Source organism: Balaenoptera borealis (genome assembly GCF_965194805.1).
Source record: "Balaenoptera borealis genome assembly, chromosome: 3".
Classification (NCBI taxonomy): domain Eukaryota; kingdom Metazoa; phylum Chordata; class Mammalia; order Artiodactyla; family Balaenopteridae; genus Balaenoptera; species Balaenoptera borealis.
In genome coordinates, this window is record NC_138866.1 from 93,641,161 (window position 1) to 93,663,859 (window position 22,699).

The 22,699-nt window shown below is 40.2% G+C and overlaps 1 protein-coding gene and 1 long non-coding RNA gene across 2 annotated transcripts in view; one reads left to right on the forward strand and one right to left on the reverse strand.

Moving 5' to 3' along the window:
* LOC309626775 overlaps positions 1 to 22,699 on the forward strand; it is a 296,161-nt gene that overhangs the window by 136,046 nt on the left and 137,416 nt on the right. The window contains exon 2 of the long non-coding RNA XR_014243397.1: positions 21,853 to 21,946. This is a non-coding gene — a long non-coding RNA (uncharacterized lncRNA). The remainder of the gene's footprint in view (positions 1 to 21,852; positions 21,947 to 22,699) is intronic.
* LOC309626768 (aromatase-like) lies at positions 164 to 21,856 on the reverse strand. Its single transcript, XM_082387980.1, has 4 exons — positions 14,043 to 21,856; positions 13,439 to 13,601; positions 4,790 to 5,031; positions 164 to 3,567 (listed from the first exon to the last, which is right to left on the reverse strand). The coding sequence occupies exons 1-4, from the start codon at positions 14,265 to 14,267 to the stop codon at positions 3,319 to 3,321; spliced, it is 879 nt and encodes a 292-aa protein (XP_082244106.1). The 5' UTR covers positions 14,268 to 21,856; the 3' UTR covers positions 164 to 3,318.

Genomic DNA, 22,699 nt, shown 5'->3' on the forward strand with positions numbered 1-22,699 from the left:
CTCTTTGGTAGGGCTAATGGCGGATTCTGGGAGGGCTCACACCAAGGAGTACCTCCCAGAACTTCTGCTGCCAGTGTTCTTGTCCTCATGTTGAGCCATAGCTACCCCCTATCTCTGCTGGAGACCCTCCAACACTAGCAGGTAGGTCTGGTTCAGTCTCCCCTGCGGTCACTGCTCCTTCCCCTGGGTCCCAATGTGCAGACTACTTTGTGTGTGCCCTCCAAGAGTGGAGTCTCTGTTTCCCCCAGTCCTGTCACAGTCCTGCAATCAAATCCTGCTAGCCTTCAAAGTCTGATTCTCTAGGAATTCCTCCTCCTATTGCTGGACCCCCGTTTGGGAAGCCTGACACGTGGCTCATAACATTCACTCCAGTGGGTGGACTTCTGTGGAGTTTAAGTGTTGTCCAGTTTGTGAGTCACCCACCCAGCAGTTACGGGTTTTGATTTTATTGTGATTGCGCCCCTCCTATCATCTCATTGTGGCTTCTCCTTTGTCTTTGGATGTTGGGTATCTTTTCTGGTGAGTTCCAGTGTCTTTCTGTTGATGATTGTTCAGCAGTTAGTTGTGATTCCAGTGCTCTCGCAAGAGGGAGTGAGCGCATGTCCTTCTACTCTGCCATCTTGAACTAATCTCCTCGTTGTGTTTTCATTTTCATTTGTTTCTAGTTATTTTTTGATTTCCTCTTTGATTTCTTAAGTGATCTCTTGGTTATTAAGTATTAGTTATTTATTGTTTAGCCTCCATGTGTCTGTATTTTTCACAGATTTTTTCCTGTAATTGATATCTAGTCTCATAGCCTTGTGGTCAGAAAAGATACTTGATATGATTTCAATTTTCTGAAATTTACCAAGGCTTGATTTTTGACCCAAGATATGATCTATCCTAGAGACTGTTCGTTCCATGAGCACTTGAGAAGAAAGTTTATTCTGTTGTTTTTGGATGGAATGTCCTGTAAATATCAATTAAGTCCATCTTGTTTAATGTGTCATTTAAAGCTTGTGTTTCCTTATTTGTTTTCATTTTGGTACATCCCAGTTTTCTGAGAATTAATGAAAACAGACTTCACAACACATTCAGAGTGCTATGTTAAGTACATTAAGTACTTAATAATGAGGTAAAATTCTGAAGAGAAAACAGGATTTTCAAACATAGGCCCATCAGCCCAGTGAAGAGTCAATGACACTCAGAATTCTTAGACCAAGCCTGTACAAACATATGGGGTTTGTCAATACAGGAGAAAGAGAATTTCAAGTTGAGTAATTACCCAGATAATTTGATTCTGGGAGAGTTTGCTTTCATCATGCAAACCAGCAGTTCCCCTCTTCCTGTCCTCCTCTGGTCTCCACCTCCTAGTCCTGTTTTCCCCTAGCATATTTTTGTATCTGCATTATCTATAGACAACTATATCCACCTCCATTTCACTTTGACTGTATAGATGATGGCCTTGGCTACGTGTATACACATTAAATACAGTAGATGTTCAAGGGAATTGGATGGGTGAAGTGCAGTGGTCCAAAATCTGTTTTCCTCTACTGTACAGCTCTAGTCACAGTAAACTGTGTGTTTACAGTCATGTAGTGAGTTAATGCAAATTAATGAATTTAGACATTAAGTCTAAAATCCTGGACTGTCTTTTGGAGATCTGGATTATTTGGATGCTTGTCTAGACTTGACTACAGACATATCCAGGTGCACAGGCCTATTTCAACATATGTTTAGGCCATGTAGATGGTCCAGATAATTCTAAGTTCAAGTATTTCCTACTTTTTAAAATTGAAGTATAGTTGATTTACAACATTGTGTTAGTTTCAGGTATACAGCAAAGTGCAAATATTTCCTGCTTTACTAATGCCCATCCCTGACCAATTTGGATACCTCTCCCTTTTACCTGGATTCTGGGTCAATTAGAATGTCTCTGAGCCAGAGTGTTGATTCAGTACTGATCTTGAGAGTAAGAATGGAGGACAGTAGGAAGCTGCGTGTCACCAGGCATGGCCAAAAAAAAAAAAAAAACGAATGGGGGACCGGCATGGATTCCAAAAGAAAAGAGCTCTGCCAAATAGCAGGATGAGAAGAATATTCAGGTTGACTCAATGGCCAAGATTTACAAGTGTTTAAATGAGTTTAATTTTTCAGTTTTTAAGTGGCCTTCAGTATACACATCCATATTGGTGATATAACAGAAAGAAACTGGTATTTGGAAAATTCACTCATCTATTTTATTCTCTCTCAAGAGTTAATTCCGAGGTTTGCATTTTTACCCCTGGCTACATGTAGTGATTAGATAAACTAGATAACTGTTAAATCTCTAAGGTAACTGTTAAATCGGAGCTAGGATAAAATGTGATTGTAGGGGATCTACTCTGGCCATGTTCTCTACTGATCTGTTGCTCTTTTCTTTTGGGGCCATGGAAAGTAAGATGGGGAGAAATGTTGAGGGAGAAGGATAGTGGTATATGAGGAGCACTCCTTAGAAGTTTGAACTCAGTGGGTTGTAGAATTAGGTATAGATTCAGAGACTTCCCCTCCCCCAAATCATGGACCTGTGGTAAGAATTAATAGGTGCTACTACCTAGGGTATTCTCTTTCTTAGTGCACTCATGGAGCTGAACAACAATCCAGACATGAAAAAAGGAATTTTATTTTAATTTCAAACCCATTGTATGAATTTCTTGCCTAGAACACATATATAATCTGGTTGAGGCATAAATTGAGAGACTGGGAAAGGACAGTCTTCCATTTAACTTTTGCCACAGTTAAATCACATGTGGTTAAACAAGAGTTAATTTAACATAATTCATAGGAAAAGTCAAGTGCTGAATTTGTAAGCATTTCTCCAAGGGTGTGAATATTGCAGTCCCCAACCCACCGAAAACACAATCAAAATCCCTTTATTCATACTAGTGGGTGTGTTTAGCCCTAGGTACCCAATGTCAGCCTGGCCTTTGTAATTGACTTGAGTGCTTCTGCCCCAGTCATTACAAAGCTCCCATCTCAGGGCAGGACAGTGAGGAGTTGGGCATGAGTCTTACTGATGGCTTGTCTTTTCCAAAGCATGTTTTGTGGAATTGGTCCTTTAAAGCTGCAGTTTCCTGCACAAATCTTGGCCTCCGTATTTTCTCCTGCACTCTGGTTTCTGGTTTGGATGCGCCCAGATGACCAGTGTCTCCCAGCTCACTGACACCCCACAGGAAGTAAGTGTATAAAAGGCCAGAGACCACGGTTGTTCATGGGAGGAGGACTACCTGGCAAAGGTGGGTGATTTCCATGTGGAATACTGTTGAGAAGTGCTCCAGGGCAGGGACTGACCAAACTCTTTTAGTGGTCGAGGCACTTGTCTGAATTTCTTGGGATGAAAATCATTCCCAGCAGGTCGCTGGTCTCATCTGGGTGCAAGGATAAGTCATTTTTCTTCTGCATCTTTTCAACACATTGACCTTGCAATGTCTGCACGTGGAAGCGTCTCAGAAGCGTGACCAGGGTGACCTTCATCATCACCATGGCAATGTATTTTCCCGCACAGGCCCGGGGCCCAAAGCCAAATGGCTGAAAGTACCTGTAAGGAACCTAGGAAAATGATCAGACAATTAGCCAGAGAAGTAAATGCTAGAGTCATGCATATCTGTTTGATTCATCCTGAAAACACTGTGAGTCAGAATGCTCGGTTTCGGCGACTTGGCCATACTGCTCCTTCACGGAGAGGAATGACTGTAACTCAGATAAGCCTCTTTCTCCCTCCAGTTTGATTCACCCTTTGTGATATGGACACAACTTCAAACAATCCCCAGTTTTGCTCTTCATGTAAATACTCAACTAGCTCTGTGGGAAGGCCACGGCTTTACTGCTGTTCTGCCAGTCATTGAGGCAAAGATTGTTTTTGTGCCAGGCCATATAACATGATGACAAGGACAAATTTAGGCAAAGGTGTGGATTCCCTGTCTGTTAGTGCCAAGGATCTAAATATATTTAGTTATACAAATATTTAATGGGACATCTCTGCCTGTCTTGTCCCCATTTGTAATCACATAGTGCCTGGCACTTAATACACGCTCAGTAAGTTATTTTTGACCAATTGCCAACATGGCGTGGGTTGCTTATATAGAAATGGAATGAATTAGACAACTGGTTTAACTGAGATCATATTTCCATATGCAAATGGTAAAAGGGGGCACAGAGGGAACTATCTGGATAATTCAGGTGAAAAAAATCTTTGCCTAGAATTGACATAATGGAGGCAGAATCTCCAGTACACCTCAATTACAGAAAAAGAACAAGCTGAGGCTCTTCTAATTACAAAGTCTTATATAGAATGAGGCCTAGTGCTTGTGGGGCCATTTGGGAAACCAAAGACCCACTGCAAAAACCAAATCTTTTCTTCTCACTTGATTTCCATCTGAAGCAGAAGTGGATTTCCTTGACTTAGATGATGCTACGGCTGAATCTACATGATGACAAGGTGATAAGTTTAAATGGAAAAGTTAAGTTTAAATGGGTTGATTAAAGAAAATTTGCCTCATTTTAAGCAAATTAAGGGCCTGAATTGTTCACCGTTTGACCTATTTTGTGGCCTCCATGAAGACATTTCTGAGAGCTGGAGAGCCAGCCTCCTTGGCTTGAGGACAGACATGGTGGCCATGTTCCAAGCTAGGCGAAATGTGTTTTCCTGATGAGGTGTGAAGAGAATGAGTAAATAGAATGAAATATACACGGTGAAAACACAGAAACAGAGAGGATTTAACAGTTGACATTTTCAAGAGTGGCGCACTCAGTTTTAAGGAAGGGCTCTTACATTCTTGGCAAAGTTTTCAAGAGTAAATTCACTGGGCTTGGGGAAAAACTCGAGTCTATGCATTCTTCCAATATTCAGGATAATGTTAGTCCCCCTTTTCACTGGGTAGCCATCGATGACATCATCCTCTAAGGCTTTGCGCATGACCAGGTCCACAACAGGCTGGTACCGCATGCTCTCATAAATAAAGTTTTCTACCACTTTTAGTGTTTGTATATCATCAATCCTTATGTCTCTTTCACCTGTGGGATCAGATTAAAAGGACAAAGGAGGTCATGTTAGTTTCAACATGTGATGGGCATGAAACTCCTAGTTTCAGATCAGTATAGTTATAGGTCAGTTCGGTCTTGGTTGAAAAGATTTATATATATAATTCTAAAATACTTTGTTTGGCCCACAGAGTGTCTTATGAAAGTTTAGATTTGAAGTCAATTATCTTAACATCTGAGGGATTTCATAGAAATGTCTGGACTTGTAGAAAAATAAAAAAACAGGTAACATTGGACTCACATCCCCACATGGCAATAGTTGGCTGAGGGTGTGTGGCTGATGAGCCCTTTAGAGGGACTTCCTCTCTGCAGCATCATGTAGACCTACCTAATCTGCTTCAAACATTTATTGCCACCTGTGTGGTTCTTTTTTTTTTTTAATTTTTATTTATTTATTTATTTATTTTGGGCTGTGTTGGGTTTTCGTTTCTGTACGAGGGCTTTCTCCAGTTGCGGTGAGCGGGGGCTACTCTTCATTGCGGTGCGTGAGCCTCTCACTGTTGCTGCCTCTCCCATTGTGGAGCACAGGCTCCAGACGCGCAGGCTCAGTAGTTGTGGCTCACGGGCCTAGCCGCTCCGTGGCATGTGGGATCTTCCTGGACCGGGGCACGAACCCATGTCCCCTGCATTGGCAGGCGGATTCTTAACCACTGCACCACCGGGGAAGCCCTCCTGTGTGGTTCTTGAGTTTTGTCCCCTACTCTAAATTCTAGAAGACATTCATTCCTCCTCTAGTCAAGTGAGATGGTGAGATTAATGATGTTCACAGAAATTTTCTCTTCTGGTATCCTATGCAGTCATCTGTCAGAAAATATCACTGATAGCTACCCACCACCAGTCCCTCCAATCAGGAAACTTGCAGAAGCCTCTTAGATAGCCTCATCCACTAGAGGGCAGACAGCACAAGCAAGAAGAACTACAATCCTGCAGCCTGCGGAACAAAAACCACATTCACAGAAAGATAGACAAGATGAAAAGGCAGAGAGCTATGTACCAGATAAAGGAACAAGATAAAACCCCAGAAAAGCAACTAAATGAAGTGGAGATAGGCAACCTTCCAGAAAAAGAATTCAGAATAATGATAGTGAAGATGATCCAGGACCTCGGAAAAAGAATGGAGGCAACGATCGAGAAGATGCAAGAAATGTTTAACAAAGATCTAGAAGAATTAAAGAACAAAGACCTAGAAGAATTAAAGAACAAACAAACAGAGATGAACAATACAATAACTGAAATGAAAAGTACACTAGAAGGAATCAATAGTAGAATAAGTGAGGCAGAAGAACGGAGAAGTGACCTGGAAGACAAAATGGTGGAATTCACTGGTGTGGAACAGAATAAAGAAAATGAATGAAAAGAAATGAAGACAGCATAAGAGACCTCTGAGACAACATTAAACGCAACAACATTCACATTACAGGGGTCCCAGAAGGAGAAGAGAGCAAGGCTCTGAGAAGATATTTGAAGAGATTGTAGTCGAAAACCTCCGTAACATGGGAAAGGATAGTGACCCAGGTCCAGGAAGCACAGACAGAACCAGGCAGGATAAACCCAAGGAGAAACATGCCAAGACACACAGTAATCAAATTAACAAAAATTAAAGACAAAGAAAAATTATTGAAAGCAATAAGGCAAAAACGACAATTAACAAACAAGGGAACTCCATTAAGGTTAACAACTGATTTCTCAGCAGAAACTCTACAAGCCAGAAGGGAGTGACGTGATATATTTAAAGTGATGAAAGGGAAGAACCTATAACCAAGATTACTCGACCCAACAAGGATCTCATTCAGATTCGATGGAGAAATCAAAAGCTTCACAGACAAGCGAAAGGTAAGAGAATTCAGCACCACCAAACCAGCTCTACAACAAATTCTAAAGGAACTTCTCTAAGTGGGAAACACAAGAGAAGAAAAACCTACAAAAACAAACCCAAAACCATTAAGAAAATGGTAATAGGAATATACATACCGATAATTACCTTAAACGTGAATGGATTAAATGCTCCAACCAAAAGACACAGGCTCGCTGAATGGATACAAAAAACAAGACCCATATATATGCTGCCTACAAGAGACCCACTTCAGACCTAGGGGCATATACAGACTGAAAGTGAGGGGATGGAAAAAGATATTCCATGCAAATGGAAATCAAATAAAGCTGCAGGAGCAATACTCATATCAGATAAAATACACTTTAAAATAAAGAATGTTACAAGAGACAAGGAAGGACACTACATAATGATCAAGGAAACAATCCAAGAAGAAGATATAACAATTATAAATATATATGCACCCAACATAGGAGCACCTCAATACATAAGGCAACTGCTAACAGCTATAAAAGAGGAAATCGACAGTAACACAATAAGAGTGGGGGACTTTAACACCTCACTTACACCAATGGACAGATCATCCAAAAAGAAAATTAATAAGGAAACAGAGGTGTTAATTGACACAATAGACCAGACAGATTTAATTGATATTTATAGGCCATTCCATCCAAAAACAGCAGATTACACTTTCTCCTCAAGTGCACACAGAACATTCTCCAGGATAGATCACATCTTGGGTCACAAATCAAGCCTCAGTACAGTTAACAAAATTGTAGTCATATCAAGCATCTTTTCTGACCACAACACTATGAGACTGGAAATCAACTACAGGGAAAAAAAGGTAAAAAACACAAACACATGGAGGCTAAACAATACGTTACTAACTAACCAGGAGATCACTGAAGAAATCAAAGAGGAAATCAAAAAATATCTACAGATAAGTCACAACGAAAAAACGACCATCCAAAACCTATGGGATGAAGCAAAAGCACTTGTAAGAGGGAATTTTATAGCAATACAAGCCTACCTCAAGAAACAAAACAATCTTAAGTAAACAATCTAACCTTACACATAAAGGAACTAGAGAAAGAAGAACAAACAAAACCTAAAGTTAGCAGAGGGAAAGAAATCATAAAGATCAGAGCAGAAATAAATGAAATAGAGACAAAGAAAACAATAGCAAAGATCAATAAAACTAAAAGCTGGTTCTTTGAGAAGATACCAAAATTGACAAACCATTAGCCAGACTCATCAAGAAAAAGAGGGAGAGGACTCAAATCAATAAAATTAGAAATGAAAAAGGGGAAGTTACAACAGACACTGCAGAAATACAACGCATCCTAGGAGACTACTACAAGCAACTCTATGCCAATAAAATGGACAACCTGGAAGAAACGGACAAATTCTTAGAAAGGTATAATCTTCCAAGACTGAACCAGGAAGAAATAGAAAATATGAACAGACCAATCACAAGTAATGAAATTGAAACTGTGATTAAACATCTTCCAACAAACAAAAGTCCAGGACCAGATGGCTTCACAGGTGAATTCTATCAAACATTTAGAGAAGAGCTAACACTCATCCTTCTCAAACTGTTCCAAAAAATTGCAGAGGAAGGAACACTCCCAAACCCATTCTGTGAGGCCACCATCACCCTGATACCAGAACCAGACAAAGATACTCCAAAAAAAGAAAATTACAGGCCAATGTCACTGATGAATATAGATGCAAAAATCCTCAACAAAATACTAGCAAACAGAATCCAACAACACATTAAAAGGATCATACACCATGATCAAGTGGGATTTATCCTAGGGATGCAAGGATTCTTCAGTATACGCAAATCAGTCAATGTGATACTCCATATTAACAAATTGAAGAATAAAAACCATATGATCCTCTCAATAGATGCAGAAAAAGCTTTGGACAAAACTCAACACCCAGTTATGATAAAAACTCTCCAGAAAGTGGGCATAGAGGGCACCTACCTCAACATAATAAAGGCCATCTATGACAAACCCACAGCAAACATCATTCCCAATGGTGAGAAACTGAAAGCATTTCCTCAAAGATCAGGAACAAGACAAGGATGTCCACTCTCACCACTATTATTCAACATAGTTTTGGAAGTCCTAGCCACGGCAATCAGAGAAGAAAAAGAAGTAAAAGGAATACAAATTGGAAAAGAAGAAGTAAAACTGTCACTGTTTGCAGATGATATGATACTATACATAGAGAATCCTAAAGATGCCACCAGAAAACTACTAGAGGTAATCAATGAATTTGGTAAAGTTGGAGGATACAAAATTAATGCACAGAAATCTTTTGCATTCCTATACACTAATGATGAAAAATCTGAAAGAGAAATTAAGGGAACACTCCCATTTACCATTGCAACAAAAAGAATAAAATACCTAGGAATAAACCTACCTAGGGAGACAAAAGACCTGTATGCAGAAAACTACAAGACACTGATGAAAGAAATTAAAGATGATACCGACAGATGGAGAGATATACCATGTTCTTGGATTTGAAGAATCAATATTGTAAATTTCATGTAATGTCTGAAACATTTACATTAACACATGAAATTTCTAAACTTATATGTTCTGGTATAATGTTATAAGTCATAATCCTAGTTGTTACTTTAAAATGTATATCTCAGAAATAACTAATTTTCTTGTCAACTGCAAAAAAAAAAAAAGAATCAATATTGTGAAAATGACTATACTGCCCAAAGCAATCTACAGATTCAATGCAATCCCTATCAAATTACCAATGGCATTTTTTACAGAACTAGAACAAAAAAATCTTAAAATTTGTATGGAGACACAAAAGACCCTGAATAGCCAAAGCAGTCTTGAGGGAAAAGAACAGAGCTGGAGGAATCAGACTCCCTGACTTCAGACTATACTACACAGCTATAGTAATCAAGACAATATGGTACTGGCACAAAAACCGAAATATAGATCAATGGAACAAGATAGAAAGCCCAGAGATAAACCCACACACCTATGGTCAAGTAATCTATGACAAAGGAGGCTAGGATATACAATGGAGAAAAGACCGTCTCTTCAATAAGTGGTGCTGGGACAACTGGAAAGCTACATGTAAATGAATGAAATTAGAACACTCCTTAACACCATACACAAAAATAAACTCAAAATGGATTAGAGGCCTAAATGTAAGACCGGACATTATAAAACTCTTAGAGGAAAACATAGGAAGAACACTCTTTGACATAAATCACAGCAAGATATTTTTTGATTCACTTCCTTGAGTAATGGATATAAAAACAAAAATAAACAAATGGGACCTAATGAAACTTCAAAGCTTTTGCACAGCAAAGGAAACCATAAACAAGGTGAAAAGACAACCCTCAGAATTGGAGAAAATATTTGCAAATGAGTCATTGGACAAAGGATTAATCTCCAAAATGTATAAACAGCTGATGAAGCTCAATATTAAAGAAAAAAACAACCCAATCCAAAAATGGGCAGAAGACCTAAACAGACATTTCTCCAAAGAAGACATACAGATGGCTAAGAAGCACATGAAAAGCTGCTCAACATCACTAATTATTAGAGAAATGCAAATCAAAACTACAATGAGGTATCACCTCACATCAGTTAGAATGGACATCATCAGAAAATCTGCAAACATCAAATGCTGGAGAGGGTTTGGAGAAAATGGAACCCTCTTGCATTGTTGGTGGGAATGTAAATTGATACAGCCACTATGGAGAACAATATGGAGGTTTCTTAAAAAACTAAAAGTAGAATTCCCATATGACCCAGCAATCCCACTACCGGGCATATACCCAGAGAAAACCATAATTCAAAAAGACACATGCACCCCAATATTCATTGCAGCACTATTTACAATAGCCAGGTCATGGAAGCAACCTAAATGCCCATCGACAGACGAATGGATAAAGAAGATGTGGTACAATTATACAATGGAATATTACTCAGCCATGAAAAGGAACGAAACTGGGTCATTTGTAGAGACGTGGATGGATCTAGAGACTGTCATACAGAGTGAAGTAAGTCAGAAAGAGAAAAACCAATATCGTATATTAACACATATATTTGGAACCTAGAAAAATGCTACAGATGAACTGGTTTGCAGGGCAGAAATTGAGACACAGATGTAGAGAACAAATGTATGGACACCAAGGGGGGAAAGCAGCGGGGGGTGCGGGTGGTGGTGTGATGGATTGGGAGATTGGGATTGACATGTATACATTGATGTGTATGAAATGGATGACTAATAAAAAACTTTTGTATAAAAAAGTAAAGAAAATTTTTAAAAAAAAGAGGAAAATATCACTGTTAGTCTCTCCTTCTCATCTCATCAAGGACAACCTGGGGTGGTAGAGTGGCAAGAATGCCGTCTCTCCACCAAAACAAATGGGGTGCCTCATCAGCTCCAGGTGAGCTGGGGATTGATGGACACCTCCATTGTCTCAGCTTGGCTCGACACTGGTCAAAGAGGCTTGGATTACTCTCAGAATTGGCAAAGCTTCAAAGCATCCTGAAATGGGGTACTGTTTTTGCAGAATGAAAGTCAACCCAGGGTCCTGAGGCAGTTCTGTCTCCTGTACAGTTAGGTTATTCAGGAGTGGTGTCACTTGGTTAGAGAACTTTAACAACACAGCCCCTCACGTACTGCTTTTTGAACACAGTAAGAGTCTAATGGGTGTATTTATCTGTGGTGGGAGTTAGAAGGCAGATGATGGAGAAGGTAACAAAAGGCATACTTTTAGAAGTAATTACTAGTCTTGTGGGTCTAGGGGGAACAAGTATACAGGTACTAGTGGTTGTCCCAGGTTTTTTTTAATTTTTTTTTTAAATTTTTATTTATTTATTTATGGCTGTGTTGGGTCTTCGTTTCTGTGCGAGGGATTTCTCTAGTTGTGGCAAGCGGGGGCCGTCCTTCATCGTGTTGCGCGGGCCTCTCACTATCGCGACCTCTCTTGTTGTGGAGCACAGGCTCCAGACACGCAGGCTCAGTAATTGTGGCTCACGGGCCTAGCTGCTCTGCGGCATGTGGGATCTTCCCAGACCAGGGCTCGAACCCGTGTCCCCTGCATTAGCAGGCAGATTCTCAACCACTGCGCCACCAGGGAAGCCCCGGTTGTCCCAGTTTTATCTTTCAAGAGGACTGTCGTGTCAGGGGGATATCATGGGGCACAAGCACTTTTCACCTCTCAAGGAAATTGTATTAAAGGTTTATGATCTCAAGAGCAATTTCCCCTGTGTTGCCTGTATCCCCATCATTCTGTTACTCTCTCTCTCTCTCACTCCACTGAGCTTGTTTCTTGAATTCTCTTTTTCTCACGAGACTGAGAGCCCCAGGACTGCAGGGATGGCACTGGCTTGTTCACCGCGGTGCCCTTGCATCTGGCACAGAACCCATAACCTGAAAAGGGTGCTTGAGAAAACATTCCAGAATTTGAAACCTGGATGTCATTCTGGCTCCTTGCTATCTACCTTCCCAGGCAGTGGCCGTCCTATGGCAACGTGTCTGCAGAACACTTTCACATATTTAATCCGTGTATGAAATTTCCCCATGTCATCTGTTTCAAGCAGCACTCAAATGGTTTTAAAGATAAATAAGATAAAAAGTTTAAGAAATACATGGTGCCTTTTAACAACAAAATAGGTTGTTTCACAGAGACCTGTAAAGTCAAGATAGAAAAATCTATATCATTACTGATACCCCTTCGCATGTGTCTGAAATGTGTTCCTAAAGAGATTACTTATGTGAAGCACATTCCAAATAAGGTATTCTGTTTTCTCCAGAAAGCAATTCTGACTTCTTCTGAACGTGGCAGTGTCTCCAGGGAAGGGTGGGGATATCAGAAGCAGTGGCAGAGTGATGCTGAAGCAGAGGCAGAGCAGGGAGGGGGCAGAGTTGGGAAGAGCTGAGCAGGGACCTGGAGGCTCTCCTGCAGAGGAGGAGGAGAGGGTGGGGGAGGGAAACTGCTCGCTCCCCTGCCTCTGCTATCATCACCCTTTCCTCCTCCCTCTGCCACCACCTGGAAGAACGGGCTGCTTGAAACCCAGAAACACTGCAATAATCATAGCCATTTCCCTGGGTGGACCCTCAAAAGCCTTTTGTCACTGATAAGGTAGCAAATCCTTGTGGATGATCCCATGTTTTTTTAAACACAGACAAATAGAACCGCGTATATGTGTTTATGTGCCCATCAAAAAAGACCTTAAAGAATACACATCAAAATATTAACAGTGATTCCCCCTGGGGAATGGGAAGGAGAGTGGAAGGGATCAGGAAATATTACTTTCTGCTTTATACATGTCTCTATTATTTGGATTTTTTTCCAACGAGCATGTATTTTTTTTTATATTAGAAAAACACAGAAACCTGTCTGGCATAATGAAAATATGACACATTGACTTGCTCTGTTGTTCTCTGGGTGGATTCTAATAAAGATTTTGACATAAGATTCTTAGGACATAGAAGCTGATATTCAGAAGGAATTGTTTTCTAATCTCTATTGTTTGCTTGATAAATTCTTACCAACAACAGTCTGGATTTCCTTCATTATTGCCTCTTCAACTTGGGGGTGCTTTGCAATGAGAAGCAGCATGAAAAACACAGAGACAGACATGGTGTCCGGCGCTGCGATCAGCATTTCCAGTACGCACTGGTTCACATTCTCTCTTGTCAGGTCACCACGTTTCTGAACAATTGAAAGTGGGGAGAAACTTTGGCAACATGAATGAACGGTTCAGAACAGGAGGGGAGGTGGCACTCAAGGATTAATAACCTCAACAAAATGAAATCATAGAAACTATGTGTCTCTGGGACGGATGATGGACATTTGCATTAACAATCTTCAGCTCAAAGCTGAAGAACTTAACCAAATACCTATGTGTTTAGTGTCTTTAGACTCCCCAGTTTTCATATTTTTATTGTGCAGAAACACAGAAGTTTCAGTCTTAAAGGTCAATCTTACCTGATGTCTAATGGGGGCTATTGGATTAGGCATTATAGAAATACTGGAGCATATAGTCAAAAGCAGAAACATGCAACAATTAACAGGAGAGAATTTTTAGACACTGATACACAAACAGTCATACACATATCTTGTATGGGAATTATGGGTAGTTCAGGTCTGTACCTCAGCCAAAATCAACTCAGTGGCAAAATCCATAGAGTCTTCCAGTTTCTCTGCTATGAAAATCCTGCGTCTTTTTTTTTCTACCAGAATTTCCATTTCATCTTTCAACTCCTTGCTGGAAAAAGCAGTGAAAATATTATCTACTTGTACACAGATATGACATCTAGATAAATGGATTTGTTTGCCATGTTTAAAAATAAAATGATCTGCTTTAGTGGAAGCCATTAGTGCTCATGAATAACTGAATTTATACTTAATTCTTCACAGATATCCTTAAATTACATACACATTATATCATGTTAAGGAACCAGAGTTAGCCCAGTTATCTCGGCAGTGGTAGCAAAATCAAGGCTGTAACTGTAGTTAAGGGTTGAAAACTGGTACCAAATGGCTAAATCCAATTATGTTTTCTGCTATTTGATTGGGCCAGCACAGTGCTTAAATTAAACGTCAAAAACCAAAGCCAGTGAATGCCTTTAGTGGGAGCATGCACCCTCCAGTCTGCCATGGGCACCTGCATTTCCTGTGTCTTATATTCACCCAGCCTACTTTTATCTTCATAGTCCCTAAGACTATTGAGTTTGAGGTTCCTCTTCTACATAGGAAGTATTCTTCCTGATATTTATCTCATACCTTGCAGTTTCTGCCTCATAGTAAGACTAAGTAAATATTTGTTGAACGAGTGACTGGCTGCATCAATATGCATATGCATTTTGACAGTGTGGAGGAGGGAAAAGCACCTTGGATAAAGGGTCAGGTTCTGGTCCAGGTTGTTGTCGTTCACATAACCTAGTTTAAGTCTCTGAGTCTTATGTCTCTTTTAAAGTGAAGGGATCAGGCTAGATGAACAATAAGGCCACCTTGAGATCTCAATTCTGTTATCTTTGACTTTGTCTTTAAGTGTATGCATTCACGTATAATTGTATTGTTCCCCAATCTCAGGGAACAGTATTCTGTATTATGTTAAATGTACAATAAATCTTCCTTTCAAATTCTTGTTGACACAGTTGCCTACACACTTAAATACTCTGTTGACCTAAATAGCCTCTATGTTTACTCCAGTTCAGCAGGAAAAGTAACAGAGGATTCTTTAAGATACCTCCTATCTTTGAAAGTTTTTTGGGGGGGGGGCATCTCACGGAAAATGTTTAAACATTCTGAGAGATATTCTTCAGGGTAGTATTTTCATTGTGTCATTCTAAATAAGGATGCCTACTGTTGTGTATATCTGTGAGTATGCTTTATAGGCGCGTGCACAAACACACACACACACACACACACACACCATTCCAAATATACAGCAGGGATATATTCACATTTATTCATTTATCTACCCATCCATTTGTTCAGCAAATATTTGTTGAGTATCTCCTACATTTATTCAATAATGGGCTAGAATGCTCATAGCATTCCTACCTAAGCAATGGCCCCCAAATGGCCTGGGTTATATTGAAATGCCCCTAGACTTGAAATTCCTAGAGAATTTCTTGATGGAGCTGCATCCATTTCTAAGCATCTCCTTCCTCCCTGGGCCAGAGTCAGGGGCCTCTGAATATCCACTGGGATTCCCCCTATTCAGGTTAAAATTTGCTTCTGCTTAAATGTATGTATTTGAATTTGTATGTCATTAAAAACTAAGAGAATTGAGTTAAATGTCAGTTTCCAGGAAATAGGAAGTCTCTGACTTACAAATTATATTGCAAGAATTCCTCTGTTTGTACCAAAATAATGGTGGCTAGGTTCCTAGTCCAGGCCACAGACACTTATTTAATGTATTCTGAGACTGAAAAGCCTACATTTGACAAAACAAAAAGTAGAAAATAATACTGCTCTAATATTGGGAATTCAAAGAGGGAAAAATGTAAAATTGAATAAATAGGGATGGAAGTAGATGTCCCAGAAACCTTTACATAAATATATTTTTTAAAATATTGGCATGAAAGACAAATTCTATATGATCTCTCTTATATGTGGGATCTTAAAAAAACAATAACAAAAGGAGAAATCCCAACCTCAGTTTTACAAGAAGAGATTGGTGATTGCCATGGGTGCTGGGGGTAGGTTGGGTGTGAAATGGGTGAAGGGGATCAAAGGTACAAACTTCCTTCCAGTTATATGATCAATAAATCATGGGGATGTAATGTACAGCATGGTGACTACAGTTAATATACAGTATTACATATTTAAAAGTTGCTAAGAGAGTAGATCTTAAAAGTTCTCATCACAAGAAAAAAGTTTTGTAACTATGTATGGTGAAAGATGTTAACTAGATTAATTGTGATGAACATTTCTCAGTATATTCAGATATTGAATCAGGCTGTACACCTGAAACTAACGTAATGTTATATGTCAATTATGCCTCAATAAAAAAAGTATTGGCATTATTGCAAAGGCATGCAGGGGAAGGAGATTAAAAGGTTTCTCTAGGTCTTTACTGCTCTAGATCAGAGGAGATATTACATAGTTCACTAACCATTGGCAAATTTATATAGAGAGGGAATGTTGTTGAGATAATTTTAAAGAAACCAAAGAGAAACTGCTATACAGTTTCATGTTATAAGTTTCTATGGGCCTGCTGACCATACTGAAGCTAAACTAATGGCCAAGTTTAACTGCGGACCAATAAGACTCTTTAGATGACCACAAATTCTGAGAGCAGTGAAGAGATGAACCATTTATCTTATCGATTCAAGTCACAATAAGCTCCAGTAAAACAAAGAGAAATGTTTAAAGGGCCAACTGTCCAAATCATCCACCTGATACTCATCATCCACTTGAAATATATAAAGCAACATCAAGCTGACTTCCTGGAGACTAATATTACTGAATTTCAAAACACGCAAACAGGATGAAGTTAGCTCTTCAAACAAGTTTGGGAAATTGTAGAGATGGAGAATTTAATATAGTCAGGGACATCTGGGAAGGATATGAACAGAGGGATGGGGAAAGCTGACATGTTTACTGCCTACTATGTGTCATGCTCTGTGCTGATTGCCCTACATAGAGGATCTCATTAACCTATATTGCCACCATGGAGGGTATGTTATATTTTACTTTAAAGAACTTCCCAAGGACATTTGGTTACTAAGTGCTAGAGATAGGATACAAACCAGATCTGTCTACCTCTAGATCCCCTGTGCTTTCCACTGGTGGTTAGAGGTGGCATGCATAGTGGCTGGCTACTTACACTCTAAAAACTCATTGATTATCCAGTAGGTCATTGGGCATTTGTCTAGTCTTCTGCTAGACTAGTCTGACACCAAAACAAAGCCATTTAATGACAGATTTAGGATCCCCCAAGATATAAGATGCATAACTAAACAAACAACACATCTTATAAAAATACATCATGAAAAAATTCTCTTGCAACTACTGTCAATTCTTACAAGTTGAATTAAGTTAAATTCATTCAGAAGCAACACAACAATAAAATGAATTATGTTTCCATTTTTCCAGACATGCAAAGAGAATTTTGACTAATGATAAGGATAGGTTCAGCCAACCCTTCTCTTCAACTCAAAATACACAGCAGTGTCCTAGTTCCAGAGATGGAGCTCTCAGCCTCCTAGGGGAAAACTGCCCTGGGCCAAAGTCTTCCTTTCCTCTGTGGTCTGGCCACATGCTGCCAAATTGCTGTAAGAAGTGCTTCACCAGCAGCTTAAGAGCTCCCTTGCGGTTCTGGGGAGGAGAAAGCTTGCCGAAGAGGCCAGCAATAACTAAGACACAACACAGATCAATCCAATCTCAGCAATAAATATTCCAAAATATGTTACTTACACAGACTTTTCATACTTTCTGCATAGCCAAGAAATCTTAAAGAAGATGTCTGGTTTGAGAAGGAGAGCTTGCCATGCATCAAAATAACCCTGGATTTTAACCACGATGGCCCTTTCTGGAAAAACAGAAAAAGATCAGAACAGATGAGCAAAAATGTGAGCCCAAGAATGGTACACTGCTCAGAGAAGATCCCCTGTAGACTCTCCTACCATCTGGGACTCTAAGCAGGGCAAGGTGCCACCTTCACTGGGTGTTTCAGCCACATGAATGCCACTAAACAAATCAACAGTAATTTATTCTGCTTGGCATCTAACTTGACCACGTTAACCAGAGATTTGCCAGTTTTCATGTTTGCGTCAGAGACACAGCCTAGAATGTCACATCCTTCTCCTTGGCTGAGCCACCAACACCTTCTGTTTTCCTGACTGTGGGAAATGAGAAGTAATTAATGCTGTTATGGCCTCAATTCTGGCACCTGGAAAGGCAAAAAGCCTCCCCACTCTGTTGTTTATATTTTCGGTTCAGAGTGTGGAATTCATCTTGGGATCTTCAATGCCTTGTCCTGAGTCTTGTGCACAGTCAGATCTTAACGGATGTTCTTGAATTAAATTGAATACTAGAGAAAAGAAAACCCCTGCTTTTTTCAAATTATACACAAGAGAAGGCAAGAGACATGAAGATGCAGAAACTGCAGTTCACAGAAATGAAGAAGCTTGCCCAACACCATACAGCCAGAGTGGCAGGAAGTCCCTAGGCTGGAGCTCAGTTCTATCTGACCTCAGGGCCATGTCCTTTCCTCTTTGGTGCACTGGGTCCCTCAGGCCAATTGAGAGTTTAATAAGGACCCGGTGAGCAGAGGGAAATACACATGAGTCTGTATGGGTTATGCAGGTTCTTAGACCGCAGTCTGCATCCATAAGTTAACAGAGAGCTGTACAATTCCCTTTACTTGATCCCTCCTAAGAATCAAGGCTAGTGGGGAACCAAGGAGCAGGGACTTCTAAAATAGGTACCTGTCATACCTTAGGAGAGATGTGCGTGGAACAGGCAAACAGGACTTTCAGAGTCCCTGTGTGAAAGGGGATGAGGCAAGAGTCTGTGACTAATGTCCTCAGAGTGAATGGGGCTCCCATCCTAATGTCAATCAGATGGGGTTCCTATGACTCTGGTAAGGAGTCATTAAAGAGCTGGGGAGATGAGGTGAGGAGAGTGGAGCAGAGAAAGGGAGGGCTTATCGCTTGTCTGCTTGTCCAAATGTGGTCAATCAGGGAGCAGGTGTGATAGCTCAGTTGGTCTGGGCAAGTGTGAAAATCGTGCCTGGTTCTTATGCCTGTGATGTTCTTCCCTCAGATCTGCACGTGGCTCATCGTCACACTTCATTTGGGGCTATTTTCAGACATCCTCTCCACAGAGGCCTTCCTGACCACCCTTTCTCTCCACAAGCGCTTCAGCCTCACACTGACCTCCCCCTTCACTTCCTAGCCCTTTGCCCTGCTTTGTTTTTTTTTAAGGTACTTATTATAGCCTAATATATTACTAGATAGTTAGTTGTTTACTGTCCATATACCCACTAGGATGTAAACTCTTTGAAGGCAAGGACTTTGTCTTGTCCACTGGTCTGTCCCCAGAACCTAAGCCTGGCATAAAATAGGCAATCAATAAATATTAGTTGAATGAATGTATGAATCAATGAACACTGCTTGAAATCAAGTCAGGAGAAATTACATTAAGCTGACAGCAGCAGAATGGAATGAATCCACATGATTAATGTTTGTTCTTTTGTTGGCGGTAGAGTTGCATGTATGTGTTTAATATTTGTTTCTGTAATATAGTGAGGAAAGCAGTTTCTTGAGTGAGACATCTTGCCAGGATTGTTATAAATGCTAAGTGACAAAGTTTATGTGAAGCAACTTTTTATACTGCTTGGCACATAGTAGATACTAAATTAATGTTAGTTATCATCATTTCCAGCAGCAACAGTACCCTTATCATCATATAGAGTCAAAATTTTCATACTTAGTGGCTTTGAGAGAGAGGTGTGTATGTACATTTATGTGTGTGTGTAGATAGATGGAATGTGTATATGTGTTTGTATGTGTGTGTATATATATAAATATACATACATATATACACATTTATATGTATATATCATGCCCAAAAGAATGGTTGGTAATGGTTAAATACATAGGTTTGGTGGTAGGATATATTTATGACCAAATCAAATGATCACATCTATTAAATTTCAGCTGTGGGTAGAATCCTATTTCCTAGAGCAATGAAGAGAGATACAAAAGAAATAGAAGATGGCCCCTGCTGTGGATATTTATGACCTTATAAGTGAACAAGGCAGACATACCAGGAAAAATATTTGGGAATACTTAGAAGGGTTTAAAGAAGAGCAGTATGCAAAAGAGTATATCTTTCCTTGAGTCCGTTATCCTTCTCATGCCCTGTTTAATACAGGGCTGAATGTCAAGTCATAAGAATGAAAATTTCAGGGCTTCCGTGGTGGCGCAGTGGTTGGGAGTCCGCCTGCCGGTGCAGGGGACGCGGGTTTGAGCCCTGGTCCGGGAGGATCCCACATGTCGCTGAGCGGCTGGGCCCGTGTGCCGCAGCTGCTGAGCCTGCGCTCTGGAGTCCGTGGGCCACAACTGCTGAAGCCCGCCTGCCGCGGCTGCTGAGGCTTGCGTGCCTGGGGCCCGTGCTCTGCAGTAGGAGAGGCCACAGCAATGGGAAGCCTGTACACCGCAATGAAGAGTAGCCCGTGCACTGCAATGAAGAGTGGCCCCTGCTCGCCACGGCTAGAGGAAGCCCGCGCACAGCAACGAAGACCCAAAACAGCCAAAATAAATAAATAAATAAATAAATACATTTTTTTTTAAAGTGAAAATTTCAGTACCGTCCAAGGGGATCCCCAGGAAGAGCTTGTTAGAGGTGTCCAGCATGATGCGCCGCATGAGGGTCAACACGTCCACATAGCCCAACTCGTTGCGGACCTCCTCCAGCCTGTCCAGATGCTTGGTGATGGAATCAGCACAGACGGTCACCATGCGCACCAGGCCGGGGCCAGACAAAGCTGAAGGGTACACGTCAGAGTGAGCCGCCTCCAACTCCAGGGCACACAAACTATCAGGCAATTTTGGCGTTTTGTGTTTGGAGCTTAACTGACCACAAATTTTTATTCAATAAATGGGTGGAAATTTTCATATTCTTTACATTTTTCTATATTCTACTAATTGTCTACTAGAAAGTATCACTTTTATGATTAAAAATGAATGAATGAATGAATGAAAAATCTTTTTAAAACAAATGATTCAAAATTAAACTTTTATTCTACCTATGACAAATCATTTGTGAGATTGCAAATGAAACATTTAGTATTTGTGATCATAAATTACAGATCAGTAATTTTCTATATTATGTGCATTTCTCGCTAAAGAAGGTTTGGATTTCACTTGGGTGATATTTTATGTTTCAATGGGTGGCAGAATATTGCTACAGAACTATTCAAATTGGATCTTACCTTTTAGATCTAAGGTGCTTCCTGTTTAATTGTAGTTCATACGTGTAAAGTCCTAGTCTTATAAATTACCAAATGTACCCTTCTCTTAATTTTGGTTTCTCTTCAAACTACATCTAGATTTATTGTACTCAATCAATGTCATAACAACAAAACAAAACTTTGTTGGTTGAGCAGTCTTCTTCACAGGACTGGGATCACTGGGGACAGTGATAACCTATTAGCACTGTACTTCAAGTCCATAGTACAGGGTGGCCCTCGATATATATTTGTCAAAAGGAGGAATGAATGAATGAGTGAATGAATAGATGAATGAATGAATGAAACCAGATAGAGTGAACTGGCTCTAATCTCTCTCTTTCTTGGCTCCTGACCATCTGAGCATCTAGTGGTCCTAATGGTAGATGGTCTAACATGAGTTTAACTCTTAAAGTCCTCCTTTCACTGTTTGTTCAAGGTTGCTCTAAGCTTTCTTTAGGAGTAATCTCTCTTTTTTATGTCTTTTTTATTCAGACTTGCTGTTAAAGTCAGAGCCCTCAAACAAAACAAATCAGCTGTGCTGCAGAAGCCCCTGAAGGCACACTTTGCAAATAAGAAAGGAAACCTGGTGAGTGGTCCTAGAGTCTAAGAATTTCCACCCATATATAAAAAAGAAGTTTGGGTTGGCAGCATAATTTCTGACTTTAGTAGGGACCTGGAGATATGTAAGGCCGGGATGCTGTTTCCTGGGTGACTGTCACATTCACAAGTGAGATAAATGATTCCTCAGTGAATCAATCCTTTGCATGGAAGGGTTGGCTTTATTTATCACTCCCAGACTGATGCATGATTTGCCACTCGAGACTGATGTATGATTTGCCTCTACGTTCAAGAGCTTGAAACCACATTTCAAATGTATAAACCACATTTCAAACGTATAAAAGGAATGGGGAGCCTCTAGAACCTGGAAAAGGCAAGGAAACACTTTCTCCCTAGAGGCTGCAGAAAGGAACACAGCCTTGCCAGTGCCTTGATTTTAGCCCCGTGAGACCCATGTCAGACTTTTGAGCCATAAAACTGTAAGATAATGAATGTGTGGTTTGAAGCCAAAGGCTTCCATTCCAGCAGCATATAGTAAAGGGGGAAATCACTAGATAAGGAGGTTTGTAATCCAGTCTCTGCTCCTCCATACCTGGCTATGTTGCCTGGAGGAAGAATCACAAGCTCTCTAGAAATGTACTCCTTAAGTATAAAACTCAGAGGCTGGATGAAATGACATATACAACTCTTCTCAGTTCTAAAATTCTGTAATTTATTTGTAAATTGCTATCTTAAGACATCTGGGATGTCAGCCAATGATTCAGCAAATATGTTGGTTACG

Excerpts from the sequence above, each read along its gene's own strand:
- LOC309626768 (XM_082387980.1), bottom strand. The coding sequence starts at position 14,267 with ATGGCTTCCACTAAAGCAGATCATTTTATTTTTAAACATGGCAAACAA. Across the intron at positions 5,032-13,438 it reads GGAAATCCAGACTGTTGTTG|GTGAAAGAGACATAAGGATT; the intron begins GTAAGAATTTAT and ends CTGATCCCACAG. Across the intron at positions 3,568-4,789 it reads TTGAAAACTTTGCCAAGAAT|GTTCCTTACAGGTACTTTCA; the intron begins GTAAGAGCCCTT and ends TCATTTTCCTAG.